Source organism: Chamaea fasciata, unplaced genomic scaffold (assembly GCF_029207755.1).
Source record: "Chamaea fasciata isolate MVZ Bird 193981 ecotype frontalis unplaced genomic scaffold, bChaFas1.0.hap1 SCAF_1, whole genome shotgun sequence".
NCBI classification, from domain to species: Eukaryota; Metazoa; Chordata; class Aves; order Passeriformes; family Sylviidae; genus Chamaea; species Chamaea fasciata.
The window spans coordinates 128,852,456-128,877,501 of NW_027094086.1; the positions used below are offsets into that span (position 1 = coordinate 128,852,456).

Here is a 25,046-nt window from a genome sequence, read left to right on the forward strand (position 1 = left end):
TGTTATTCGGTGACATTTCTGCGCTTCCCAAGATTTAATTGCCGTATTTCATGAAAGGAACCACATAAAACTTTTATCACAGAAAGAACAGCAAAACTCTTGTCATTGTTCCGTTTCCTTAGTTTTCTCATGTTGATCAAAATGCATTTTAATGGTTTTAACTAAAATGTAAGCCACTAGGTTTTTTAAGTTAGATTTTTGTTGATGTTTTTAGTCTGAGAATAACAAAATACCATTATCACAAAGCAGTAAAAATCCCCATAATACTTAAAGGACTTAAGTTGAATTAGTTATTCTACAGAGTAAGAACATGATTTACAAAGAGATTACTAGGCGCCGTTCTAAGAAGCAAGAATGAAAACTCAATATATAATGCCAAGCAGTCTGCTCTGGTTTCTAAATAAAAAAAGAACATAAAACAGAGACACCACCTTACATTACTATATACAACCACTTAAACATTACTACAGTGTAAACATAATTTAAAAAGAAAATCTTCATCTAATGCATTTATCAACATTGTATATAAAATATTAAATTTCCAGTTTCTTCCAGGTAACTTCTTTTACTCTAAGAATGCTAGTTTCATGAGGCTGTTAAACATTTGTAAAATTTTTTTCCTATGAATGAATGCAGAAGGATTTACTGCAATGTGTAATTTTTGTTAGCAGGTGTATTTTGCTGCTGGTGGTTTATCTCAAGAAAAGTATCACAAGCCTTTAGAAATATCAGCAAGTATCTTTTATGGCAATTTCAATTTTAGATCTGAATAAAATATACATCAAAAACTTGCGGAAATTTGATTTGGAAGGAAAAATAAAGCTAATGCTAAGTAGATCTGTTGTGTATAAATTTTGAATGAACTAGGCTCTCTCAGTTTACAAACCATTTTACATGTCAAAGACATTATTAGGATCAAAAGAAATGTAACCATTAACACTGCACCCTAAGTGTTCCAAATCTGAGCTTCAGAGAACTTTGCAGACAGAAATCTGAATGCCATAAAGTAGAGAGCAGAAGAGAAGTCAAGCCAAACTAAAACACACATTTTCTTCAGAGGAATTTTCAATTCTAGGTTGGCGCATTTTTAAGCTCAAGGTTCTAACTTTGCCATCTTGAACACTTTCTGGGTTTGCACAGCCAGATGAAGACTGCCACTTGCAGGCTGCATGAGTGGGAAGTGACGTTTCTTAACCACACACAGTCAGCTTTGACTGTGGAGCAGTCAGCTCATGCCTGCAGCTCCTCGTCGTGGAGATCTGCCCATTGTCTGTCCATTCTTTTGAAACAATACTGTATAGCTCAGTACTACTGCTGAGGCAGTAACACCATACACTGCTTCTGTCACAGCCAAAACACAGCAGGCTTCATCCATGGCCTCGCACACCCCAGAAATCCCTGAAGTATGACCACTGCTAAGCCATCAAAACATTCTACAGCCAAAGCCCAAAAATTCAGGTTTTGATTGGATATTCTTTAAATATATCCATCAAAACAGTTAAAACGTGGGAACTTTGGATAAAGTAACCATCACCTCCATGGCAGCAGTGACCTTAACAGCAATGTACTGAATTTAATTTTAACCAGAATCACCCATCTTTCTCTTCTTAAAGTGCACTTCTGTAAAAACTGAAAATCTACAGCAGACTGAAGTTTGATAATTGTTTCCAACACCAGCTTCATAATAGCACAGCACAAAGCTTATTCTCACAATGCTTACTGACTCGAGAATGAATTTGAAGATGTGGTGTTTTTCCTGGGGAAAAACCAACTTGAAACAAAATAAACCCAGTTTCCTGTATGAAACACACGGAAAACAAAGTGGAGTGTGCTATAAGAAAGCTGCCTACACACTGGGAGCACAATAAAATTTATACAGATTTATACGCTGTGCTCTAGTTAGAAATTCAACCTTGCTCAGATATCTAAAGGATAAATGTTATCCTCAGATTTCTGTGTAAACCCACATAACCATTTAAGGCTTTGCCTCCCTCCTCGATTGACTATTGTACAGTTAACAGAGTTTCACCTCCTGTCCTCTACCCAGGGAGAATATTGACTCTCCTGTCTTTATCTCCAGTGTATAAGAAGTCACTGAACAGTTTTCAGAGCAGTGTTGCTTAAAGGTACTGATGCAAGATGAAACTTACTCCAGCAGACTGAACTGAGTATCCAAACACCGTAAAGAAGACGAACTTCCAGTTAGAAAGTTAAGTCAAATCTTATCAGACAGAGCACAACTCCTTTTACCCAGCTGAAGAAATGTTCCCCAACCATATCGACTGGCCATCCTATTCAGAAGAGGTGAAGCAGTGGACATGCTCCTCGGCATCATGCTGGTTACTGAAGTGACCAAACACAGAGAGCTCAACAGAGAGAGTACTTTGGAAGGAAACACCACCACACAAAAATGAAATCTGTTAGCTGTCAACAAAACAGAACAAACTGAGGGGCTGGGATTGTTTCACATGGCAACAGCAACGAGCGTGAACTGGATATGCAGGAAAGAAAACGACACAATATAAATTTCCCTAGTCATTCTATGTACAGCCCCGTCTCTCTGTACACAATCTTGGGTGATGAACACAAGAAAGCTGAAGGGGCATCAGAGTGGATATGAGTTTCTCTTTCCTTGACATGCTGCCACCTGCCAAACACAGCAGCACTTCTGCTTATCACTGCTCATTAGTGCCCTCTGTTGCATCTGACGAACACTTGTCTGTTTTCTTTGATCTCCTCTGCAGCTGCTCTTGCTCCCTCTTTCGAAGCTTTTCCCTTTGCTTTTCCATTTTCTCTTGAGCTTTGCGAGCCTTCTCCAAGGATGCTTTCATTTCCTTTAGCTTTCTCTTTATGATTGCTCTGTCCTGGGAAGATGTCATCCCAAGCGCCTGAGGTGGGAAAAACAAAATTTAAAAGAATTTCTTAAGATTTAATCGATCATGTTTTGTTTTCATATTCTAGTAACAGTTCTCCTTAGAAGACCGTAACAACAAAGCCCATCTGTCACAAACTCAGATACGTCATTGATGTGTAAGTACTACACTTCATGCTTTCCACTTACTTTCTAAGATATTAAAGAATGAGACCTCATTGCCACCACCAATGTTGATTTCATTGACCAAATAGGGCAAATAAACTATTTTATTTCTCACTGCCATGTCTTAGTCAAAAGTGCACCTGCAGTCTTCTAAGACACATATAGTTAGTGAAGCGCCACCAAAAAATTCAGAAGGGAAAAAACCAAACTTGGACTTTGGGACCTACTGAGCTTCCTGCAACTCCATCCTGTATTTTTGACTGAAGTAGACTGGCATTTTTACTACAAGAAACAATGCATACTTTATACATCAAAACTGTATTTAGTTCTAATATACTACAACAGTATCAGCTTATGCCTCCCATATCCTGTTAATCCATGACTCCCTTGCTACTTCTGATGTATGTCTATCCACTGTCTTCTCAGAATAGCCCTTTCACAAAATAGAGCTGGATGAGAAATATGTGCATGCAAATACCACTTTCACACACTGCTGTATGATTTGCACATGCAAATATGGGTACATTATATGCATCAAGAATTTTCACAAAGCAAATGCCTTGCATTCCTGAAGCTTCTGAATCCAAGTGCATATGGGAAGTTCTTAAAGTGTTGCTGTGGCTTTATATTTACAGTTTATTATTCTGGCCTATCATGACTCCATGCACAAGGATTTGCTGCTTTCTGGATGAATTTTTACTGCTTTTGAGATGACATAGGGTGATGAAAAATACTATAGTTAATCTTGAAGCCCAGTCAGTTAATTACCTTGAGCTTACTGCCATCCAGCTGAAGGAGATGCTCCCCATTAATGTTCTGGGCACTGAATTCAGACACATACTGTTCAAGGTTCAGGCTCATCAACCAGTGGGAAACCTGCTGCACGCTCCATTCATGAACAGCACGGCTCTGACACTGACTGTGCTTCGGAGACTGACCATCGTCAAGGATCTGTGACAAAAAAATTCCACATTATTATGAAAGGGTAACACAGATGAGTAACAACATCTTTCTGCACAAACCGCCAGCATCAGAGCACAGGTATCTGGACTATCTTTGCACTACAATAATAACAATTTCACTCTGCTATATTACATCTCTATCTAACCAAACACCTAAAAATGATTACAAGGTACCCAAAAAGTCTTTTTATCTATAGAATCATAGAAGGAAAAGGAACTGATATTCCTTTTAACCCAAGCAGGGACTGAAATAGCCAGGTGGCACAATTCAAACCATGTATGCTCCCATTCCCTCACAAGATTTTTTCCTTCAAATTAGCACATTTCTAAAGGATGCAATGAATTGTGCATTCCACTTCCTGGGCTCATTCACAGATCTTTATTATTAGTTTATGCTAATTAAAAAAAAACCACCCCAAAACCAAACCCTCCCCCACAAAAAAACCCCCCCCAAAAAAACCAACTCAGAAAACCATTCTAGAGTTCAAAGTGATGACATCAAACAGCCAGTGAGACTGAGACTGTCTATGGAAGAAGACTTACGAGATGACACAGAGGAGTGCTATGGAACACACAGTGATCCCACAGCCCTGGCCCGGCTCTCACCATGTTGTGCTGCTGTGGGTGAGAGCACAAACCCCACCAAAAAGGGCAAATGTGGTGTCAACTGCTGGAGCAGACCGATGTCCCTGCTCAGCCACTTTAGTCCACCCACGGGTATGCCAGTAGGGCCTGGAACAAAAGCTATTCTGTCCTGGCTGTAGTCAGCAAAGCAGCTGCTACAGGCTGCAGCAGCTGTCTGCTGTTAGAGCAGCTTTTACATTAGCTGAGATGATGCTGGGAGCTCTCTCAGCTTCTGGCTGTCCAGTTGTCAGGGCTGGACACTATAATTTCCTTCTATTGCCAGCATGAGCTCAGCACAGCTGATGCCTGGTCTGGTAGATTTGCTTTGACACTGACCCTCCTCCTGCTTCCAGCATACCACGAAAAATGCAGTTTGCTGTGGCCTTGAAAACTCTTGGCAACAAGGAGAGGGCAACTCAAGACAAGGAAAGAGCCAGTGACATCTGTGTGTTCTGTGCCAACAAGGGTGTTTGCCACACAACACCAGAAGACAGGAAATGTGACTCTGCAAAAGAGACAGTACATTGCCATGTGACAGTCACGCGATTCACCACAACACCACACCAGTATCTCACCTCATCATCAATCATATCCAGGCTCTGAGTGAGGGAGCAACAAAGAAATGGGAAAGAAAAGCATTATAGAAATGAAATACCAAACATGTAACAGCATGTAAAAGATCAGGCAGCGGCAGCATCAAGATTTGCAAACAGATACGGCTACTTAAAACCAACAAGACTTCTTTAAAAAGAATTATTTCCAGAAGCAAAGAGGTTATGTTGAAAGCTCTGCACACACATCATTTGGCAGCTAAATCTGACACTGCACCAATAAAACCCCTTTGGAGCTCCTGATCTTGATACCCTAGAACTGGTGGGAACCTCTCTGATGGCTCCAAATTCCAAGAGCAAAAGCTCTTTAACTAGAGGAGAACCAACTGCAAGAACTGGGTTCACTCCCTACCCTTCCATTTTTTCATCTTCTCTAAATGCTGATGGGGCTCCCAGGGAAGCCAGAGCAGAGGAGTGCTCACAGCAATGCACTGTGGAAGGCTGAGGAGCAGCACCAGCCTTCTCCCTGCCCAGGGTGGCTGGGGAGGTTTCCAGGGCAGCTCTTGTTGAACATGCTGCCTCATCTGGAGGCAGCAATTTGGCACACAGCTGAAGATAGAGAAAATAGATTCATTTTTATGGACCTGCTCAGGTTTGATATTTTAGAAGTAATAAAGTAGAGAGCTGAACACGCAAAATGAAAGGATTTTCAAGCTTTTAATTCAATACCACTCAGAACACTCAGGACACTGCAACAATCAAATACATAATATAAGAGGAATTAAACATGGTAAGATAATGAAATGCGTTATCAAGATAGCACTAACACTAAATAAAGTGCAAGTGATGACTTTGCTATTTTCAGTAATTCACAGCATATGTAGACCTCTGTGCTGTCTCCTTTTGTTATAAATTCTTGCTCTTAATTACTTGCAGTAAAAGCAACCTCAAAAGAATGGCTGGGTTTGTAGACTTACAGTTTGGCAAATAGAGTTGCACAGAACAGCTCTCATTCTTTAAACCCAAGTAAACCATGCAGGCAGTAATAAAAAACCTACCTATCATTAAAACAACAAAAAAAGGGTACAGAAGGTAAAGATACTTCAAGTTCCCCCTCTCCAGTAAAAAAAATTTGGCTCCAATCTCACATGAAAAATCTGAAGTTCTTATGGAGTGTTTGTAAAAGAACGAATGCACAAGTTTCCTGACTCCACAGGATGTGCTGTCAGCTACTGTCAAATCATACAACATCACCCACAACTGAGTTACAAAACTAGTATCTTAAGAAGAGTATTTTCAACAAATTATATTCAGCTCAAATATGATACCAATTTACGGGGTTAGGATTGCCTTTTTACTTTATCATTATATGAAAAAACTCTGGTTTGGAGTAATTGACTTCAAATCCACTGTGCAAAGCAAGCACAAAGAATGCAGAGTGGATGAAGACATACACATTATAATCAATACAAGCACATTCAGGTACAGTAACACACAATTATTCCATGTACAGGTCATTCTACCAGGGTAAAAACTGGGGTAGGTGAAGGTGCCTTACATCTCAACTACATTTACCAAACCATAGTGTATGTTTGGTATATCAAAACTCCCTCAGGCCTAGTTTAGTGTATTTTTATGTATATCAATGTACATATTTAGAAAAAATATATTGGCATGTGTGAGGATACAGCGTCTGTTAGGACACCAACTGCATTCCACTTCCCTACGACAGTACCACAGGGCATTATTTTAAGTTGTTATTACATGAATGAGAAAAACCCTAATTTAGAAACCAAAATTAATTTCCCTCTCCAGTCCTACTGTCTAAAACCTTTCCTTTGAGTAATCAAGTGAGATTCCATAGGCAAAAGAAAACAACTGTTTCCCAAATTAAACAATTTCATCCGCATACCTCATCCGATGACAGTGCTAAGGAGTGTGAGAAGCCTGGTGTTTTAGGTTCTGCTCCTAAACCACTCAAATCAGCTGAACTTGTGCTGCTGGGACTGAAATCATCATTGAATGTGAAATTCTGTGGAGAAAAAGAGGAGGAAGAATGAACAAATTATTGTTGAGGTGCATCTGAAAAGGAAATTTGGTTTCTGTCTTCCATGTTGGCATAGCTCAGGAGTGATTTCAATCATTTACCAAACCAATCACAATACACATGAGGAAGTCTAATGTTTTATAGTGTTACTATTTATAGAATGCACAGTATTTTTACCACTCTGTACTTCATGAGACACTTTTGCCAACTTAATGCCTCAATGAATAACAGAAGTGTCTAAAAGCAATTTCCAGACTCTTAAGATGTTGGCTCTTATCCTGGAGCTGAATTACTGCTTCTGCAGGTTTATCACTAGCATTTACTGTCCTCCAAATACTTGGGCGAAGTGTAGCACAGGCAGCAGCACAAAGAATAGGACAGAGAATTAATGAACAGAGAGAAGTGAAAACTCCTATTGAAAGAACAAGGACAATATCCTGTGAATCCATTTCTGAGTCCCAAATAATCTCCTTGAAAAGTGAAAGGATCCTCCCTCTTTGCCTATGCCTTCAGAAAAAACCTGAAACTGAAAGTAAAAAATATCTTTGGACATTGAATATTATTTCCTGAACTAATAACCATAAAACAAACCCTGTTTTTTCTTAACAATGCAATGAGACGCATCACATCTTACAGGAAATAACAGCAAAAGCAGGCACATATTTTTCAGGAATACAACAAAATCACCATTAGAATAAAACAAAAATTAACAAGTATTTCACACTAGAGGGAGAACAACGAAAAAACCAAAATATATAGAAAGATTAAGAACACCATGGTTTTCCATTTAACCTGAATACACACTTGACAATACAGAGACCTCTACTCACTAACATCTAAATGAGTATTAAATCCAATTCACCTTTGACCTTCACTTTGGAAAGTGAAACAATAAAAACAACACTAAAAAAGTTATCCTTCTATCTGCCCCCCTCAAATACTTGACCTGTCTTTCCTGCAAACATGAAGACTTCCAAAAAAATCAAGTGTTGGTCCTCTTAGTTTCGCTGGAAATCCAACTAAATATTGGTATCATGGCTGTGCTTTGAAAGCCTGAATAGCAGTACAGAAACTCTTAATTTAAGAGCCTGTGAACTTTACAGAGAACATAAGAATATTTTTTGTGATTATTTTTCTCTCACCTACATTTAGAATTCCTGTTCTGTTTTACCCAGCTCTTTATAGAGGAGAAGAAAATCTGAGCAGCTTCCTTAGCTGCTTCCTTAGCCCACACAGCGTTCTTAGGCCAGGAGTTCAACAGCTCTACCTCCTGTTGTGTGAAGAACATATTTTTCTTTTTTAAGTACTCTGATTTTTCTTTCACCTCTGTTTTGTGCGAGATTCAGCTTTACAATGATTTTAAGCTTTTCAAATTTAATTTTCTACAGCAAAACCACAAGATAGCCAAGGCCTGGTAATAATTAGGGCAGTCCCCACAACCTCAACCTAGTACTATCTAAAGGGTGTGCTTTCCCCTCCATTTGGAAACTATTTTTAAGCAATGTTTGTTTAAATACATAAATAGGATTTACAGGTCTAAAATTTTTTTGCCCTAAAAGAGAAGAGCAAAGCAAATATTTTCTGTCCAGAAATTTCATTGGTGGTCTTCTCTTATCAGTCTGATTTGGACTCCTGTAAACCTTGTGTTGCTCTCCCTGCCAGGTAACACAAGAACACCTATGACCCTGCACAGCCTAGTGCACAGCAGAAGTAATGTATCACCAGCTTATGGCATCAAAAAGGTAAGAAATGCCTGTGCAAACTGCTATTATGAACATGCATTTGGTGGTAGAAGACAGAAAAATGAGATTTCTGATTCATATTCCTATACGAAGTTGAGAACCACATCTGCTTCTTTTTACCAGACCAGTATTAAAAAAATCAACCACTATAAGTCATAAGAAGTTACAGGCAAAGAAATATTTTCCAGAAGTGGAAACAAACATGAAAAAGCGAAGTATATTACTATAAATAAGGGTTATTTAAGGAATTGTCATGCTGAAACATTCATGCACATAGAAGGGAATCACACAGATGTATTAAATTGCAATAGTTCATATTTACAGTTCAAGCATCTTCACACAGAGAATTAAATCCAACATCCAGCATGCATGACAAACAGATTTCATTACTGGGGGAAAAAAGATGACTGACAGCATACAGCATTTCTTCACTTGCAAACACCTCATTTGAACATGGGTATTCCCACTACCAGTCCTGAAAAATGAAGAAAAAATCTATAACTGAATACACAAATCTAGCATTTGTTCGGTGTATCCAAATGCTAATTTCCACTGGCACCACTTGCTTTTGTTACAGTACATCACACCACAGTTAGTTTACTGGAATAATGTACATTAAGACAGAGTAAAAAAAGGTAGAACAGGGAATGGTACAATGACAGAGATGTTCCGTTTGGATGGCCTGCTACCATACAATGAACACCATGCACTGTTTATTGTAGTAGTCACATATTGGCCTGTTCTTCTTTCCAGAATCATAAAGCCAATTATGCTACTCAACACAGTGGGAATAAGGTAGTTTTTATTTTCTACCTTTGACCCTTTTTTAGCTGGGCTTAAATTTTCAGAGGAGGGTTCAGTTGAGCTGGTAGGCGACGGCAGGTTGCTGGAAGAGTTGGATCCCTTGCCGCTCTCTCCATACCATGTGAATGGTACACAGTGTGGGAGAGAGGAGGATCGCTCTGCTAAAGATTTAGTGTTTGCTGATTTCTGCAGCAGCTCTCTGACAGTCCTGTTTAAGAGAAAGGAGCAGGAATATGCATTAGATTATAAAAGAAGGGGAAACAAAATGCCACAGAGGCAGTTAACTGTAAAGAGTGACATTCCCTGTAGCTGTGACTAAGGAATGGAGTGGCATGCAGCTGGTAGGGGCATGCCTGAAATCTCTCTTCCAGCAAAAGAAAAAAAAGCGTGTTCTTTTGATTTTTTTTCTAACTCAAGCTTTCTTAAGACAACATACACCCAGCAAATGGAGACAGATGCCAGCTGAAAATGCCTATACTCCCACCACTCAGATGAGAACCAGCTCCTGTGAAGAAGGCACACGTTGTGTTTGTGCATTTCTGAGCCCCAGTGGTATCTTGGCATGATTAAATCATTAGACTCAGCACTGACCCAAGCAGGCCCTGGTTCCCAGAGAAGATCTGGCTTGGATTTTGAGCACAGGCAGAATGAATCAGATGCATCTGTATCCATCTATGGAGGTGTTCTTTTGTTACAACAGCTACATACACATGAAGTACTATTATCTTGTTTTTAAATTAATCAAATATTAAAGATATTGATATTTTAATATATTTTTATTGATACAGAAAAATGAAAGAAACACCTATAGGACTTCATGAGATTCTCTCTTCGTAGTAAGAAACTTTGCAGTAATCAAGGCAAAGGTAACACTTACAGATAAAAATGCCTGAATTTTATTTCCCAAATATATCATTAGTGCAGTATGTAAATTAAAAATAATTATAAAAGTGCCTGCCTCCAAGAATTCATGCATATGTCATAGAATCATATAATTTACATCAACATAAAACATACTGTTTCAGAGCATTAAAATCCTACTGCTTTTAGCAGCCACGTGTAAATGGGGCGTAGGTAAATCTCCCTTAACATCTACCTTCTCGACAGCTTCTAAATCATTATTAACATAATCACTAGACGACATATTTTGTGAAGCCTCTTTTCTGTGGGATGAAAGGGAGGCTTTCAAAGGACACCCACCCATGGAAGCAGAAGGACAATCCTACTCCATTTAGCAACTAAAGAAAGGTGGATCTGACCTTTCTATCTGACTGGGTCTATCTGACCCAGTCCTTTACTTCCCCCTCATCCTCTAATCTTGCTTGAACGTAGAAAGTAAACACAAATGTTGTTGCCCAAATCACCTAACTTCAGGCAGGGAAATATATGCTCCTTACTTAAATGGGGTATTTTTTCATATCTGTAGCATTAGTGGTAGTTTCAGGAAATAATTTGGGATTTTATTTACACATCCTGAGTGCTACTTTCTGGAAAGGGCAAAATAATGCATGCAACACTCATCTGACAACATGATTAATTCTACATCAATCAGTTTCTGTAATGGACATAATTATAACAGGATGCTGTCTTTTCATCATCTTCCTTCTTTCAAAGAGCTTATACAGCTTTGGACTTGTAGAGAAAAACTTTATTCTGAGGCAAGTTCTTTGGAGTTATTAACAAAAGAAGTGGCAAAAGCTATTTAAAAAGTTAAGCTGAAACAGTTACACTCCCGTTAACAGAAGTTGAGTAAGAATGACAAATGCTCACAAATTTCAACTCTGAAAGCAGTATTAAACTCTACTTTTAGTAACTGTAATTGGGATATTGAACTGTATTAAAGAAATACTGAAAGACAACACAAAAAACTGATTTACCACACAGACTAATACGCAACTGATCTCGACACTGAGATCTGCTCTCTCTGACACCTGTGAGATCTCATAAACATCTGCAACATCCTGTGTTGGCATAAGGGTCGTTCAAGTTCTTACAAACAAGTATAGATTCATTTCCCCCACCTTGTGGCTTGGTATCTAAATGCTGCATGATGTCTAACTCCCTGCTAAGGGTACTAGCTGTCTCACAGCCACATGAAGTGCAGAGATTTGGCTTTAAGAAAGCTCTCCCTATCACTAGGGAAACCCAGCAGTGAGTATCACTGCCTCTATGTCAGCTGCAAGCAGACGCACTGGGACAGGTTTTCTGACACCAGTAGAAAGGTGATGACTGCTGCCTAAGATCACTGAAGATCCTGACAGATACTTGCAGAATACAAATGTAAAAATGTATGCTGAGACAGAACGTTGCACTTCAGCACAGTGTGCCTCAGGGAGTAAGGAAGGTTTATTTTGCTTTTCTGATTTTATGGAGCTACACAATGTACTTGTCACTGGGTCTCCATATACCAGACTGTCAGCAGAACTGCACAAATGGCTACATACTAATTTTCCACCACTGTTTTTTTGAATAGCATTCAAACTTTGCATTCTTCCAATAGCTCTTTTATCAGGTAGGTTTTTTATATTGTTTTACGTGCAGAGTTTTTGAGTTGCTATGTCCTTTCTAGACTTTCGGAACATATTAAGTTTGCTTAGCCTTCCTGACTTTGCCTTTCATACCTGGAACCAGGCACCATGCTGTGATCCCATCAGACTCAAAGAAATGTAAGGAGAGGCCTTCAGTAAAAATCTACACTAACTTTTGCAAAGAAGGTTGCCTCCTGTTGCTGTGAACATTCATTTATTTATTCAGAGTTTTGATGCTAATGATATTGTCTCATCAGATCTCACAAGGAATTCACAACGCCATGCCTGATGTTGTTGATGCGACATGCAGTCAGCATTTTTCCTATTTTTCAACTTAAGATGTTTATCTTCAGAAAAAAAACCCCAAAACTTCTGAAAGCACTCCTAGTGTGGGTGCTGCAAAGCTGCAGTGAACAGCTGCCACTCAACCTCACTCCGGGGGCTTAAAAAAAAGTGGAATTGTGTCACGGTTTCTGGTTCACGGATATTATTAACTGACTGGGTGCATCCTGTAGGGCTGCTCTGAAAATCTGTTTCTGCAAATCCCATTACTGGATTCAACAGCAGCAGTGATCGAGTTGGACTTGATGATCCTTGTGAGTCACTGCCAGATTGAGAAATTCTATGATTCTATGACATTACAAACCTCCAAGTATCTTTAGATTAAATGTTAGTCTTTTGTGAGCCAAGGAATCTAGGTTTGTAAGCTCAGGTTATCTCAAAGCTTAACACTTATTTATGAAGTCAGTGGAACTGTTAATATTCCATCTGCTAGCACGATTAGGTTTTTCCAATATTTCTGGCACACAATTTTTCGCATCCTCAATCTCTCACCCATACCTACTGCCATAGGTGACCCTAACAGCTTCTTTCTCTTTCCGCTTCTTGCCCTTGCTTGAACTCCTTCTCAAGGGAGCCCTATAAGAATATTAAAAATATCAGGAAACATCTTCGAAATTTTACTTTCAATCCTTTTAATGAGGAAGAAAAAGTATATTAAATAACAAAATGCTTACCCAAGATCTGCAAGTTTTCGCTTTAGTTTTTCTGTATGCCCTACAGTAGGGCTAGCTGTTCTTGCTGCCTGAGCACTTGTGGCACCATCTAGGATACATTTGTACATGGAAGAATGTACATTATTAATTTTAATTGGTACTTGCCATCCAGAACACTTTGTGTATCTTTTCGTAATTAGATACCCAAACACATACAAGTGTGTGAGGACACAATTTAATTAGGGGAATTCTCATTTTTAGGATGATGGTGTGAACAGGAATAAAAATAAATCATTTCAGAATTCAAAAATACACAAAAATCTTATATTAATTAAAGAAAATCTTAAGTTAATATTGAGTTTTAATGAATATGTAATAAATTGAACAAATATATGTAATTAAATAAAGTATTTATAGGCAAACATTCCAGTGAATCCATTTTTAAACTCAGCAGTAGTTTGCTTACATTTATTTTTTACAGAATTCATTTGGTATGTATGCTTTACTTCCAAAATGACTACTAAAATTCTTTATTCAGTTTTGGAGCCAAGGGTACCTTTCCTGATGGACATGCTGTGAAACAGTCAATCAGTTTAGCCTGAATATCTTTGTTAAACTGAACACGTAACCTAAAATCTAACCATTCTGATTTAAAAAACAAACAACAACCTCCCCCAAAACCTCAAAGTAGCTTCATTAATAAATTTGCCCTGAGGCACCTATCAATTTTTGATCTCTTCTACAAATGCTATTAAATCCTAAAGAGGAAACAGGCTGCAGAACCTATAAAGCCAAAACAATGGATCTGAGTCTGGCAAACATCCTGTGAAATCTATATGGAAGCTAAAAGAAAACACACAGTAGTTAAAAAATTCAGACACAGTGACTCTTGACCATAAAGAGTCTTCCCGAATACCCTAGAGGAAGCAAATGAAGGTCAGTCATTCAAGTCACTTGTGGTTTGGCGGCTTTTGCAACATGACCTCAGACATACACAGCTTTTAACTGGAAGCACTGCTGGGTTTGTGGATTTCTCCTAGTGTTGCTGACTTAAATTGAACCCTCAAAATTAACCCAAAGTACCACAGTCCTATCACAGGACAGTCAACTGTGTGTATAGAACTTTGTGCATTCATCTGTAGATAGTATCTGTCCAAGTTTTCAACTGAGCAAAAAATTTAACGTGCAATTAATTGGTTCTTAAATCCTTTGAAAAGTAGGAAAATAAGCATTTTGCAATACCCACACTAAAAGCCATACTATTTCCACCAACACAAGTCCTTATGTTAAAAAAAAAAAAATACAAGAAAAACTAACAGGCAATCTCTTTCCAAAAACGCAAACAAAAGAAAGTAATGAGAAGAATGACAAGAGCAAGATAAAGTCTCCAAAGAAGAAATCCACTCCCCACAGAGGTAGAGAGGAACTTCAGGCAATGTACACTCTGCATCAACCCTACACTGTGCATAGTTCTTTCCTGTTTCCTCTTACAGTTCCTCTTTCACCCTTAATGCACACTTCTCATTTAACCACTGCCAAAATTGTCACAAGAATTAAAACTTGCAACATTTATTTTAACACTAGCTATTCACAGGCAAGTGGGGCTTCCGGGCAAGGGTTTTTTTTTTTCAGAAACTTTTTAATGAAAGTCAAGAAATTATAAAGTACAGTGGTTTTGTATTGGGCAAATAATTAAAGCATTTAATAGATGGAAGTTTTGCTGCTGTAGTAGAAAAAAATAGCCTGGAGCGCTCAACTGGAATACACAGCAGCTACTTGGAACGGCAAATTTCTGTTTGAGCTCTTATACCCCTATGATCCCCCTCCCACACAGCAGGGGCCGGCCAGGGCCCTTTACAGAATGATGACTTGCTGAGGAAAATATTTGTGCTGGCTATGGGACATGGTAGAGAATGGATAGGCCAGGTCCCTAAACCAGCTTCAGTGGCAGTGTGGATCTGAATCTACAGGGACTTGCATGCACGAAGTACTCAATGCTTGCACACGGCAGTGACCAAGAACCAGAGCCCGGGCGCCCCGCCTGGGCAGGAGGGGACTTTGCCCACCCTGGATGAGTGCATCTTCCCCGTCTCCTTGCAGTTCTTCAGAGAAGGTAAGGGAAAGCTGGTTTCTCTGAATAAATTACACAGAAGCTGTTTCCACCACCTCCATCCCCTAGCTGAAAGCTGCAGTAATGTGTGGCTTATGGGTGTGGAAGACACCAGACCTCAGACCCCTATCCACAGTCACAGAGCACTTGCAGCAGCCTCACGTCAGTGAGCACTGCCCACCACGATCACCTCACTGCCTTATCAAAGGATGCTGCTGCTGCACAAACCAGGCAGAACTGAAGAAAATAAACTCATCCCATAGATACGATAAGCTCATCATTTTGCAATGAAACTAATCTCATGCCACTTCAGCCCTTCCCACAACACAGCAGGATCTCATAGGAGAGAGAAGAAAAGACAAATGTGAGCTTGCTTATGTTCACTTCTGCTATAGAGAGACTAACCCATGGCCACGTGTGTGTCCACAGAGGAGCTCTCTTTCCATCCCTAAAAAACCCCACCTGAACACAAAAAAAATTGCAATGCCTCTTTTTGTTTTCTGAGCTGCATGAGTTTAACAGACAAATTAACAATCATTTAAAATAGCATTGCTGCTACACTTGGTGCCAAACAACTACTCTAGTATGTTTCTTTTCTCTGTAGAACTTATTAAATACGATTTTTTCCACTTGAAATTATATTGCTCTGGTTAATTCTAACATATTACTCAGCAGAATTAGACACACCCAAAAGCATTGGCTGTTTACTTTACAGTCACAGGAGGAAAGCATGACAGCAATACTTAGACAGAGATTGTTTTTCAAGCCAAAAATGGAAAGAGTGACACCGTGGGTGGAATGCAATACCCTATTCCTTACACTACAAGGTTAGTTTCCAGCAATTTTTTATCAAGGTATTTTTCATACATCAGTTGGAAATGCAGGATTTAGGACTTCCCTGACAAACCAATCACACATTCAAGTTGAGTTTGGAAAGTCACAATCTTACGCTCACACCCTTACTTTTGCTTGCAAAACTCAAATATTGAATTTAGGTTGGAATCCTTAACAATTTAACGTAGTTACAGCTAGCAATTTCAGAATTCATGTAAAAATGCTTGCAATATATAAACCTATCCTAAATTCAGTAAAGTTTCATTACACTGTCTTTTATGAGTTTGTGTGAAAACCCTGTATAAAGATGAAAAAACTCCCAGGGTTTAAATCAGTAGCAAGTCTTTTCAGACACAAGCTGAAGTCTGTTATGAACCTATCTAGACCTCCTCCTGCATCCCTCACTTATGAACAATTTTTATTATGTATTTTAGCTTATGTGACAGTTTGAGAATGCAAGGTGCGTTGCTAAGAATGCTGAAGTGGTGTCAAATGCTAATTCTGACTTAGAAATGCATCTGAAAAGGACAGCTCAGTATGCTGTGACATTTCATATTATCAATTCTTATAACAAACTGGTATCTGAGACATATACCTGAGCTACATATAATTGCATCCTGTTTTATCCACCGAACATTTCAAGAATCTGAATTAAATTAATAACAATGAGGCAAATCTCCCACCAAAAAAGCTTTTTTTTTCTGTAAATCAAAAATCTCCAGACACTAACCTCTCATTAAACCTAGACTTTTCCCCGTCTCAGTAATTAAAAGCTACAATCTGTTGTTCTTGCTTTACACTCCTTTCCACGCCTTCCAAAAAAATCATCTAGCAGTGCCAAAATTACATTATTTGAGTGAGTGCCCTGTGTTAAGCATGTTTCTAATATGGAGGTGTCCCAAGGTCAAATAACGTTTGTTTTTTTTTTAAATCACAAGACATAATTTTCTTAAAGGTGATTTCCCCATTTTTTTCAGTGAGTTCCAAGAAAGCCAGAAAAAAAAGAAAGCAAGCAGTTCCTTATCCCATTTGAAACTTTGTCCTTTCCTTACACCATCATAGAAGGTCATTTTAAAATTTTTGACTTTCAGTTAGGCAAAAGAAATTACAAGATAATGACCTTCTAGTTGCTAAGGTACTACTGCACAACAAAAGGTCATAAGGTAGATAGCTGTTAAGTGAGCAAAATGATGCATCAATTTATTGTAAAAGAAACAGTAATACCTTTATCCTGTAAAATATTCCTGCCAGCTGGGTGATGCAAAGGAGATGCTTCAGAGCTGTGCCCAGATTTTGAAGGAGAGGAAAGTGGAGTGTCTCCCCGAGCATATGGGGAAAGGACACCTCCTTTGTGGTGCTGTTCTTCTTCTTGGTTTTCAGTTAGGTTGTCAAGTGAGATTGCTGCACTGCTAGCCACGGGGGAGAGGGAGGAAGCACCAGAATCTGATGCTGGTGAGGATGCTCTCATGCATAAGGGCAGTGGTGATTTTGAAATGTGCATGGGACTACTGTAACTGTGTGATGGCTGTTGGTATAAGAGATTATAAAGCACGTTATACCACTTAGTAAGCAAACAGAGCAAGATCTACTTTGAACATGCAATTCTTTTATTCATTATTTAGCTTTCTATTTGTATGAAATGCTGTAGCAGTTCAAGGCATTACCCTTTGATACCACACACAGTGTTGTTTATTGCTATTTGCTTTCAGACAAAGTCAGATTAGGACAAAACAATGAGCAAATATTGTATCAATTGTGGTAACAAATTAACAAATAGAGAAATGCACAATTCAAGCTCCTTTCACCTCCTGCATAAATGAAAAGACCCGCTCTGCATTATAAAGCACATATAAATCAAAAAGACCAGGATTCCAGTTAAAACACAACAGAACCACAAAAACAGGTTTGTTGACTCAAAAGGAGACTGGACTTGCACATCACTCAAGGACATTCACAGCAGACTGGCCACAGAGGAATAAATACTGCCTGTGCTACAATGAAAGGATAAAGACAGAGGATGAAATGACTTACAGGGGCAATCTAGCACTCCACAGGAATCCTGAAAGAGCAGGTAGAGTCCTCCTCACCTTTCGTTCCAGGCTGTCCTCCCCATCAGTTGAACTGATGCTATCATACAGCCGCGTTCTGGAAGGCCTCTGCCGCTTGTTCTTCACTGAGAGCTGAGCTCGAGTCTTCAGTGCTTTGGAGTCCAGTCTCTCTGTTTCTGGAACTGCTTCATTGAAATCTGTATTGAAACATGATTTGGAACTGTTTAACAGAAGGATCTTTCATTACATTTTCTAAGAAAAGGAACTGCTGCACAAACTAATTGCAAGTGCATGCATTTGCATAGAAACATAGAATCATTTAGGTTAGAAAAGACACATTTTACTTGTGCCTGTACCTTCATTATTCCTATAGTACTCCCAGAAAAAGTTATTTGCATAAACAAGTTTATCTGTACAGATTCAGCAAGGGCATAGCAAAGAATCAACTGCAGATACTTAAGAGTTCACCTGAATATTCCCACTGTTACACAGCTGACCACACAAACCCAGCTGTACCAGCCCAGAAAGCAGATCCACTTTAGACTCCTTCAAATGGAGTTGCATGTCCTTGGCCTGCAAAGAGTTCTCCTCTACCAGGGCATAAACATCATTGTGTGATACATGAAAACTGGAGAAGTATTTAATATAAAAAACAGAACAATGAAACCATCCTACTTGCCTGGCTTCAAAGACACTCGACGCCTGAATATCTCGTGAGCAAAGTATACTGAACACTTCGTGTATGACTTGCCTCTACAGCTAAAACTGACAGAGTTGTACTTGTCTTAGCTATCAACCATCTGCTCAAATGAAATCTGAGTATTGCAGGAAATTTAACATTTTACAAAGCTGCAGTGACTAAGACTAAAACCATTTTTAAGTGTTTTTTTTTTGTATTTTCTACTAGAAAAAGAATAGATTCTCATGGTTTTCACAATTGTTTTTTCAATCCTCACAAAAAAATCAAACCATAATCCATTAGATAAATTTACTTGTCTATATACTGGATTCAGAATACACTAATTAATTAAAATCTGATCTTACAGATATTTTTGCTTTTCTTCTAGGTGCAAGAGTTAAATTTTACTTCACATGATACTACAGAATAATTAGCATTGCCTGACTTGCCATTATTCTTCTGCCCTAAGTACGCCACAGGGTAACTACACATCGTCATGTCTTGAACTGCTTGTATTTGTTCTTTCAGGTGTACACACTTCCATACATCCCTTCATTTCACTGCTGAAATTGTGCAAACTATCAACATAGGACTGCAAATGGTATTCACAGAAGTTCTCATATGAGCCTTCTTAAAGTAAGAGACCATCTGGGCCTGGAGCTTCCGACTTCCTCCACCCCATCTTGGCCTGCTTTGTTGCAGTGGAGCTGGGCTGCTGTAAGATGGTCTCTGCCCCAGTCACATGTGCTGCCATCCCCAGTCCCAGCTCCCTCTTCTGCAGAGTGACTGGCCCTCAGCCCCCTCAGCACAAACCCACAAACTCATATAATGCTGTAGTAATCTCCCAACCCACTGGAGAGTCTGGAAAATCTCTCAGAAAGAAGTCTCATTTCACTCTCAGAGTCAATGTAATGAGACTTTCTTTCATCAGACGTTCAACCACTTGACTCCAACGTTCTTCCATCGGAACTATTTCAGTACCACTGTGAAGCAGGAAAGAGCTCGCCTGTACTCCCACTGTTTTTCCATTAGACAGGCTGAGAGAATTTAAAATCTCCTTCTGTGAACTGATGCATCCCTGGGTATCCAAAGACACCCAGAAAGCAGAGCCACAAAGTGGCCTGAACGTGCACTTGCACAGAGATGCCAAAGTCTGAGAGTGTCAAAGCTGGCCTCGGCACTTAACAGTTTAGATTTCAAACCACTGACTCCTGCCAGTAAACAGCTTGATTGTCTACTGCAGACACAGCTTGTGATCACTAAACCAGAAAGCTAAATGCACTTCTGGACTCTCAGAATAAACCATATATTTGTAAAGGAAACACAATCTGCAGTCTAGTATTCCCTGGCAAAGCAAAGGAAGAATTATGTGGGCCACAGTAGTTTTGATTTTCTCTTTTTAACTTCCATGGATGTTACTGGCAGCCCCTTCAGCTCAGTGTGAGGTTGTGTTACAGCCTGAGGAGTCGTGCAGTCTGGCAGAATGCTGAGCACAGCCCCAGCATCGGCAGCATCAGGAGCAGTTATGCTCAAATGGTTTGTAACCATCAGGTTGCATCCACTGCTTCTTCTCATGCCTCCCACACTGCATGAATGTAATAAACACCTCGGATCACACTTAAACAAAAAACATACTTGATACAACTTTAATTAGAATATTGTATTTTTACATACCCTAACTTTTTGATGGAAGACAGACCTGCAAACCCCTGAACAAAATTCTGGGATGTGGCTCTCTACATGCAGTCCTACCCCAGGAACCTAATGCAGAGGCTTGATCAAGAAGCATGCATTATACTTGACAAACACGAGCCAGAAAATAGACTGGAGCACCTGTGTGAATGTCACTAAGGCAGTGTGTACAACCCCACATGACCCAGAGGGACTCTACTCACCTCCAAAACATCATGGACAACACCCTGCCCTTTATAGCTCCTCTGCAAACATCCATGGGTTGATGGCAAGTTCTTTTCTTAAAAGGTTTAAACGAGAGTGATACAGAGATGTAGGCTCTTTGCAGAGTAAGTATCACTATGTTAGAGTCTGACACAGACCTCAGAAACTGAGACAGAATTTACTGGGAAAGGTATATGGAAGTCAAGGAGTTTTACAGTACATGTAAGGATATCCTTATTTTTAAAAAGGAGGGTTTTTTTTTCTCTTGTTAAAACCACAATTGCAGCCTGGAATCTAAGGTCTACCTATGATGCTTCAGCTTTCAAAAAATCATTGCCAATTATCCATTCTTGCTAGCTAGTTCGTATTCATGTGGTTAAACCTGGGCATTTAAATTCAGAGATCATGTAGTCTTAACACCGAGAAATAACTAACACTGGTAACATTTCTCCAGGAAAACATTTTTGAAATGAAAAAAGGCAGCTCTTCGAAAATTTTCATGCAAATGCTATCAATTGGAAAACAATTTTGAAGCACTGACATGTAGATTTTTAATGCTATACTAAGCACTTCCAACTTTTAGAATGAATTTTACTGTTTTTATTTTATTTTTTTACATGTAGAAATTCCTGAATTTTAGCTTTTGAGCCATAGATGTGTGTTGACATTATTACAACAGTACATGTAAGCATAATTTTTCTGAGTCAAATGAAGAAAACATACTTTCCTCTCCTGAAACAAACTACTGAAAGGATTTGTGTTAACAGCACTTCTAAGTATTAAAAGTTTTATAACACTTACTGAGTCTCTATGGCAGAAATACAGACTTTCTTGTCATCCAGGGTGCTTTTCTGAACTTCAGAGGTTTCATTACAATTAACTCTTTACAGAAAAAAACAGGTCTGTGAAGGTTTGTGAAAACCAATTGCACAAGGTCTGCATATCACCTAATACCATTTCAGCAGGACTAGCTCTTTTTTTATTCACATATTTTTATACACACAGTTAAAAATGTAATTCATATTGATTTGAATATTGTTGGGGTCCACACATGAAACGACTGCTAAAATATCAATATCAATAAAACACCTCTGTGCTTGCTAGAAATTAATTTATTTCATAATGTATTGATTTTTTTCAACAGAGAAATAAGTAATATTATGGTTTCTAGGAATCTTGGGCGGCATCCAAAGCAGGGTGGCCAGCAGGTCAAAGGAGGTGATTCTGCCCCTCTGCTCTTGTGAGACCCCACCTGGAGTGCCGCATCCAGCCCTGGGACTCCCAGCCTAAGGAGGACATGGAATTGTTGGATCAAGTCCAGAGGAAGACCATGATGTTGATAAGGGGACTGGAGCACCTCCCCCATAAGACAGGCTGAGAAAGTTGGGGCTGTTCAGCCTGGGAAATAAAAGGTTGCGCAGAGACCTCACAGCAACCTTCCAGCATCTGAAGGGGCCCACAGGGAAGCCAGAGAGGAACTCTTTGGCACGAACTGTAGAGACAGGACAAGGAGTGATGGTTCAAACTGAAAGAAGGGACATTTAGGTTTAGATACGTGGAAAGAATTCTTTACTGTGAGGGGGGTGAGACACTGGAACAGGTTTGCCCAGAGAAGCTGTGGCATTTCCATCCACAGAAGTGTTGCAGGCAGCTTTGTCAGGCCAGGTTGCAGGCAGCTTCGAGCAACCTGGTCTAGTGAAAGGTGTCCCTGCCTATAGCAGGGGATTGGAACTAAATGATCTTCAAATTACTTCCAACCCAAACCATTCTAAGATGTTATGATTCATAGGAGTTAATGGTTTGGTTCAAACAAACCTTGACTTAAGCCATCCAGGCAGGTCACTTGCTTAGTATCTAGATTTTCCACTGGATCTCCTCTAGAAACTTCTCCAAAAGATGTCTGCCTTTCAAAAATGTTGTTGTTATTGTTAACCTGGCTTCCATTTTGCTTCATTAGCCTGAAAACTTCTGCTTCCAAGTCTTGTATCTGAAAGAAATACAACACAGTATTACCGTATTACCAACAATATTCACCCCAACACACCCTCCCCATTAGAGATGTTATTTTTCCGGAATATCAGACAGAATTGTCTCATTCTTCAAATACAAGGGTAAATGCTACTCACACGAGCTTGTAAGCCTTGAACCTCAACAAGGTGTGCTTTCTCCAAATCTTCTATTTTCTTCCGTTCAGCTTCCTGGCGTTTGATGAAGTCAAGTTCTCTTAGGGAAAAAAAAAGATATATTTGCTGTCATCAAAGCAATCCGAGCAAAACAAAAAATAAAATGTTTTGCTACTCATCAGAAAAATCTGTCGTTAGCAAATAATTTATCACTTAGTAAGAACTATGAAACTGCAATCAGGACAAAACCCTAAGCAATTAGTCCAAGTGAACATGCTAGGCAGTGATATAAGAATGGTAAGAGAAACTTATCTGGAAAAAAAAAAATCTCTGTTCTTACCAATAATCAAAACAGTTATACCAGTTTCTTTTCCTAATCTGTGTTTACAACAAAAAGAACATAGCTTAATTTATGCTGCTCTCTGTTGTAGAACATAGAACAAAGTCTCTGTTTTACCAGAGTATGACTGTGCTCCTTCACAGAAAGGACAACCTGTAAGTTTGCAGGTACAAATTGCATTTTCTAAAGGAAATCTTTTAGATCAGTTAAGGTGTCTGAGGTATTTAAAAACAACTGACTAGATCTTTTACTAATATGAAGCAGAATGTCAATAGAAAGCTACCCAAACCCATTCTAGTGACTTGCCCTATCTCTTTTTATTTTGAATATTGAAGAAATTTGTGACAGAAAGCACACAAGATGCAAACTAGTTCTGGAACAGTCACGAATTTCCAAGATAGGTAGTGATATTCTGACAACCTAACTCCCTTTTTAATGGGACAGGATAGTCATTTCTGCAGTCCCAATTATCACTTGACATGGTTGTATGTCTTTTGAGTTTTCCTCTTCAAATAAGTATATTTCAGCAGAAAATGAAAAAAGCTGCTACCAAAAAAAAAAGAAAAAAAAAGTAATTTGGGGAATAGAAGCTGTTATAAAAATGTAAGATGTTATTATTCTTGCTAGCCACCAGGGAGAGGGGACCACATGAAACAGAGGGGGCCAGGAAATCATCAGTTAGCTCAATTCAGCTCAAACATTCTTGGCATCTACAAGAAGAAGAAAAATAAAATGTAAAATGTAACAAAACAATATTCTTTTTGATGTCACATTACTACACAGCAGGAATGAATCCAGCTGATACAATACCCATAATAAATTGCTGCAAACTTTGCTAATCAAATGCTATACTGTGATTACTCATAGTTTGCAATTACATCGAGCTATCTCCTAATTCTGAAACATACCAACCTGGAATACTACAGACTAAGTGTTTATTTAGGTACAGTATGACTACAGCTTGAATACTAGCATTTTTCCACAATTAAGAGTCCATACTTTTAATTAATAAAAAAGTGGAAAATAGTGTTTACCTTACAGGTGTTTAACAGTGGGTTTCATATTTCAAAATATATCACATACATGTTTTCTATCTGGCCACTAAGTCATTTGATGAGCCTGGTGTAGCTGCTTACTTTTGCTGAAAATCCTTGATTAATTTCTTTGCCTTGTTATATTTCTTCTCCAGAGCCTGATACTGGGTTTGCGTCTCCTTGAGGTGCTCATTCACCGTGTGACACAGGGTTTGTGCCTCAATCCAATAACTCTCTAATTTCATCATCCTTTCCTTATTCTCCTCAATGTTCTGCTGGAGTTGGGTCTTCTCCAATTCCCACCTCACCTTCTCATTTTCAGCAGCCTGCAGCTGAAAAAAAGGAGTGGAGATGCAGTCCATAAAAAGCTGCAAAGTGCAGCCTAATAGTTTAGGATCAATTCAATCAACGCAAATAGAGAGAATCAGTAAATCAGTAACTTCAACAGTAATATGCTAGCAGTGGGAAGAGTGTTCCAGAACAAAGAAAACAGGCTGATAGATGTATTATTCTTCCTCATAAAACCAAGCACAGTTTTTGCCCAGTGTTCCAGCGCAGCCTCTGTGTTTCTCTGGGCTATACTAACCTATCTGACTGGGTGACATTTAAAAATGTCAATAGTGGAGTACTCAGGCAAACCGCAGGGTTAAACAGCCAGCACATGGGATGCATTTTGCTTTGTGCATGTGACT

The 25,046-nt window shown here is 39.0% G+C and overlaps 1 protein-coding gene across 7 annotated transcripts in view; it reads right to left on the minus strand.

Moving 5' to 3' along the window:
• The window catches only part of PPP1R9A (protein phosphatase 1 regulatory subunit 9A), a 132,794-nt gene continuing 107,748 nt past the window's right edge, over positions 1 to 25,046 (minus strand). For 4 of the 7 annotated variants that reach the window (XM_066197236.1, XM_066197229.1, XM_066197245.1 and 1 more), the window contains 12 exons: positions 24,457 to 24,686; positions 22,984 to 23,080; positions 22,673 to 22,844; positions 18,322 to 18,479; positions 17,459 to 17,759; positions 13,312 to 13,399; positions 13,136 to 13,213; positions 9,777 to 9,975; positions 7,087 to 7,206; positions 5,199 to 5,222; positions 3,806 to 3,988; positions 1 to 2,888 (listed from right to left, as the gene is read on the minus strand). In XM_066197236.1, coding sequence (XP_066053333.1) covers positions 2,676 to 2,888; positions 3,806 to 3,988; positions 5,199 to 5,222; positions 7,087 to 7,206; positions 9,777 to 9,975; positions 13,136 to 13,213; positions 13,312 to 13,399; positions 17,459 to 17,759; positions 18,322 to 18,479; positions 22,673 to 22,844; positions 22,984 to 23,080; positions 24,457 to 24,686 — 1,863 coding nt within the window. In that variant the 3' untranslated portion in view covers positions 1 to 2,675. The remainder of the gene's footprint in view (positions 2,889 to 3,805; positions 3,989 to 5,198; positions 5,223 to 7,086; positions 7,207 to 9,776; positions 9,976 to 13,135; positions 13,214 to 13,311; positions 13,400 to 17,458; positions 17,760 to 18,321; positions 18,480 to 22,672; positions 22,845 to 22,983; positions 23,081 to 24,456; positions 24,687 to 25,046) is intronic. The other 3 variants (XM_066197253.1, XM_066197261.1, XM_066197268.1) reach the window with 3 other exon arrangements.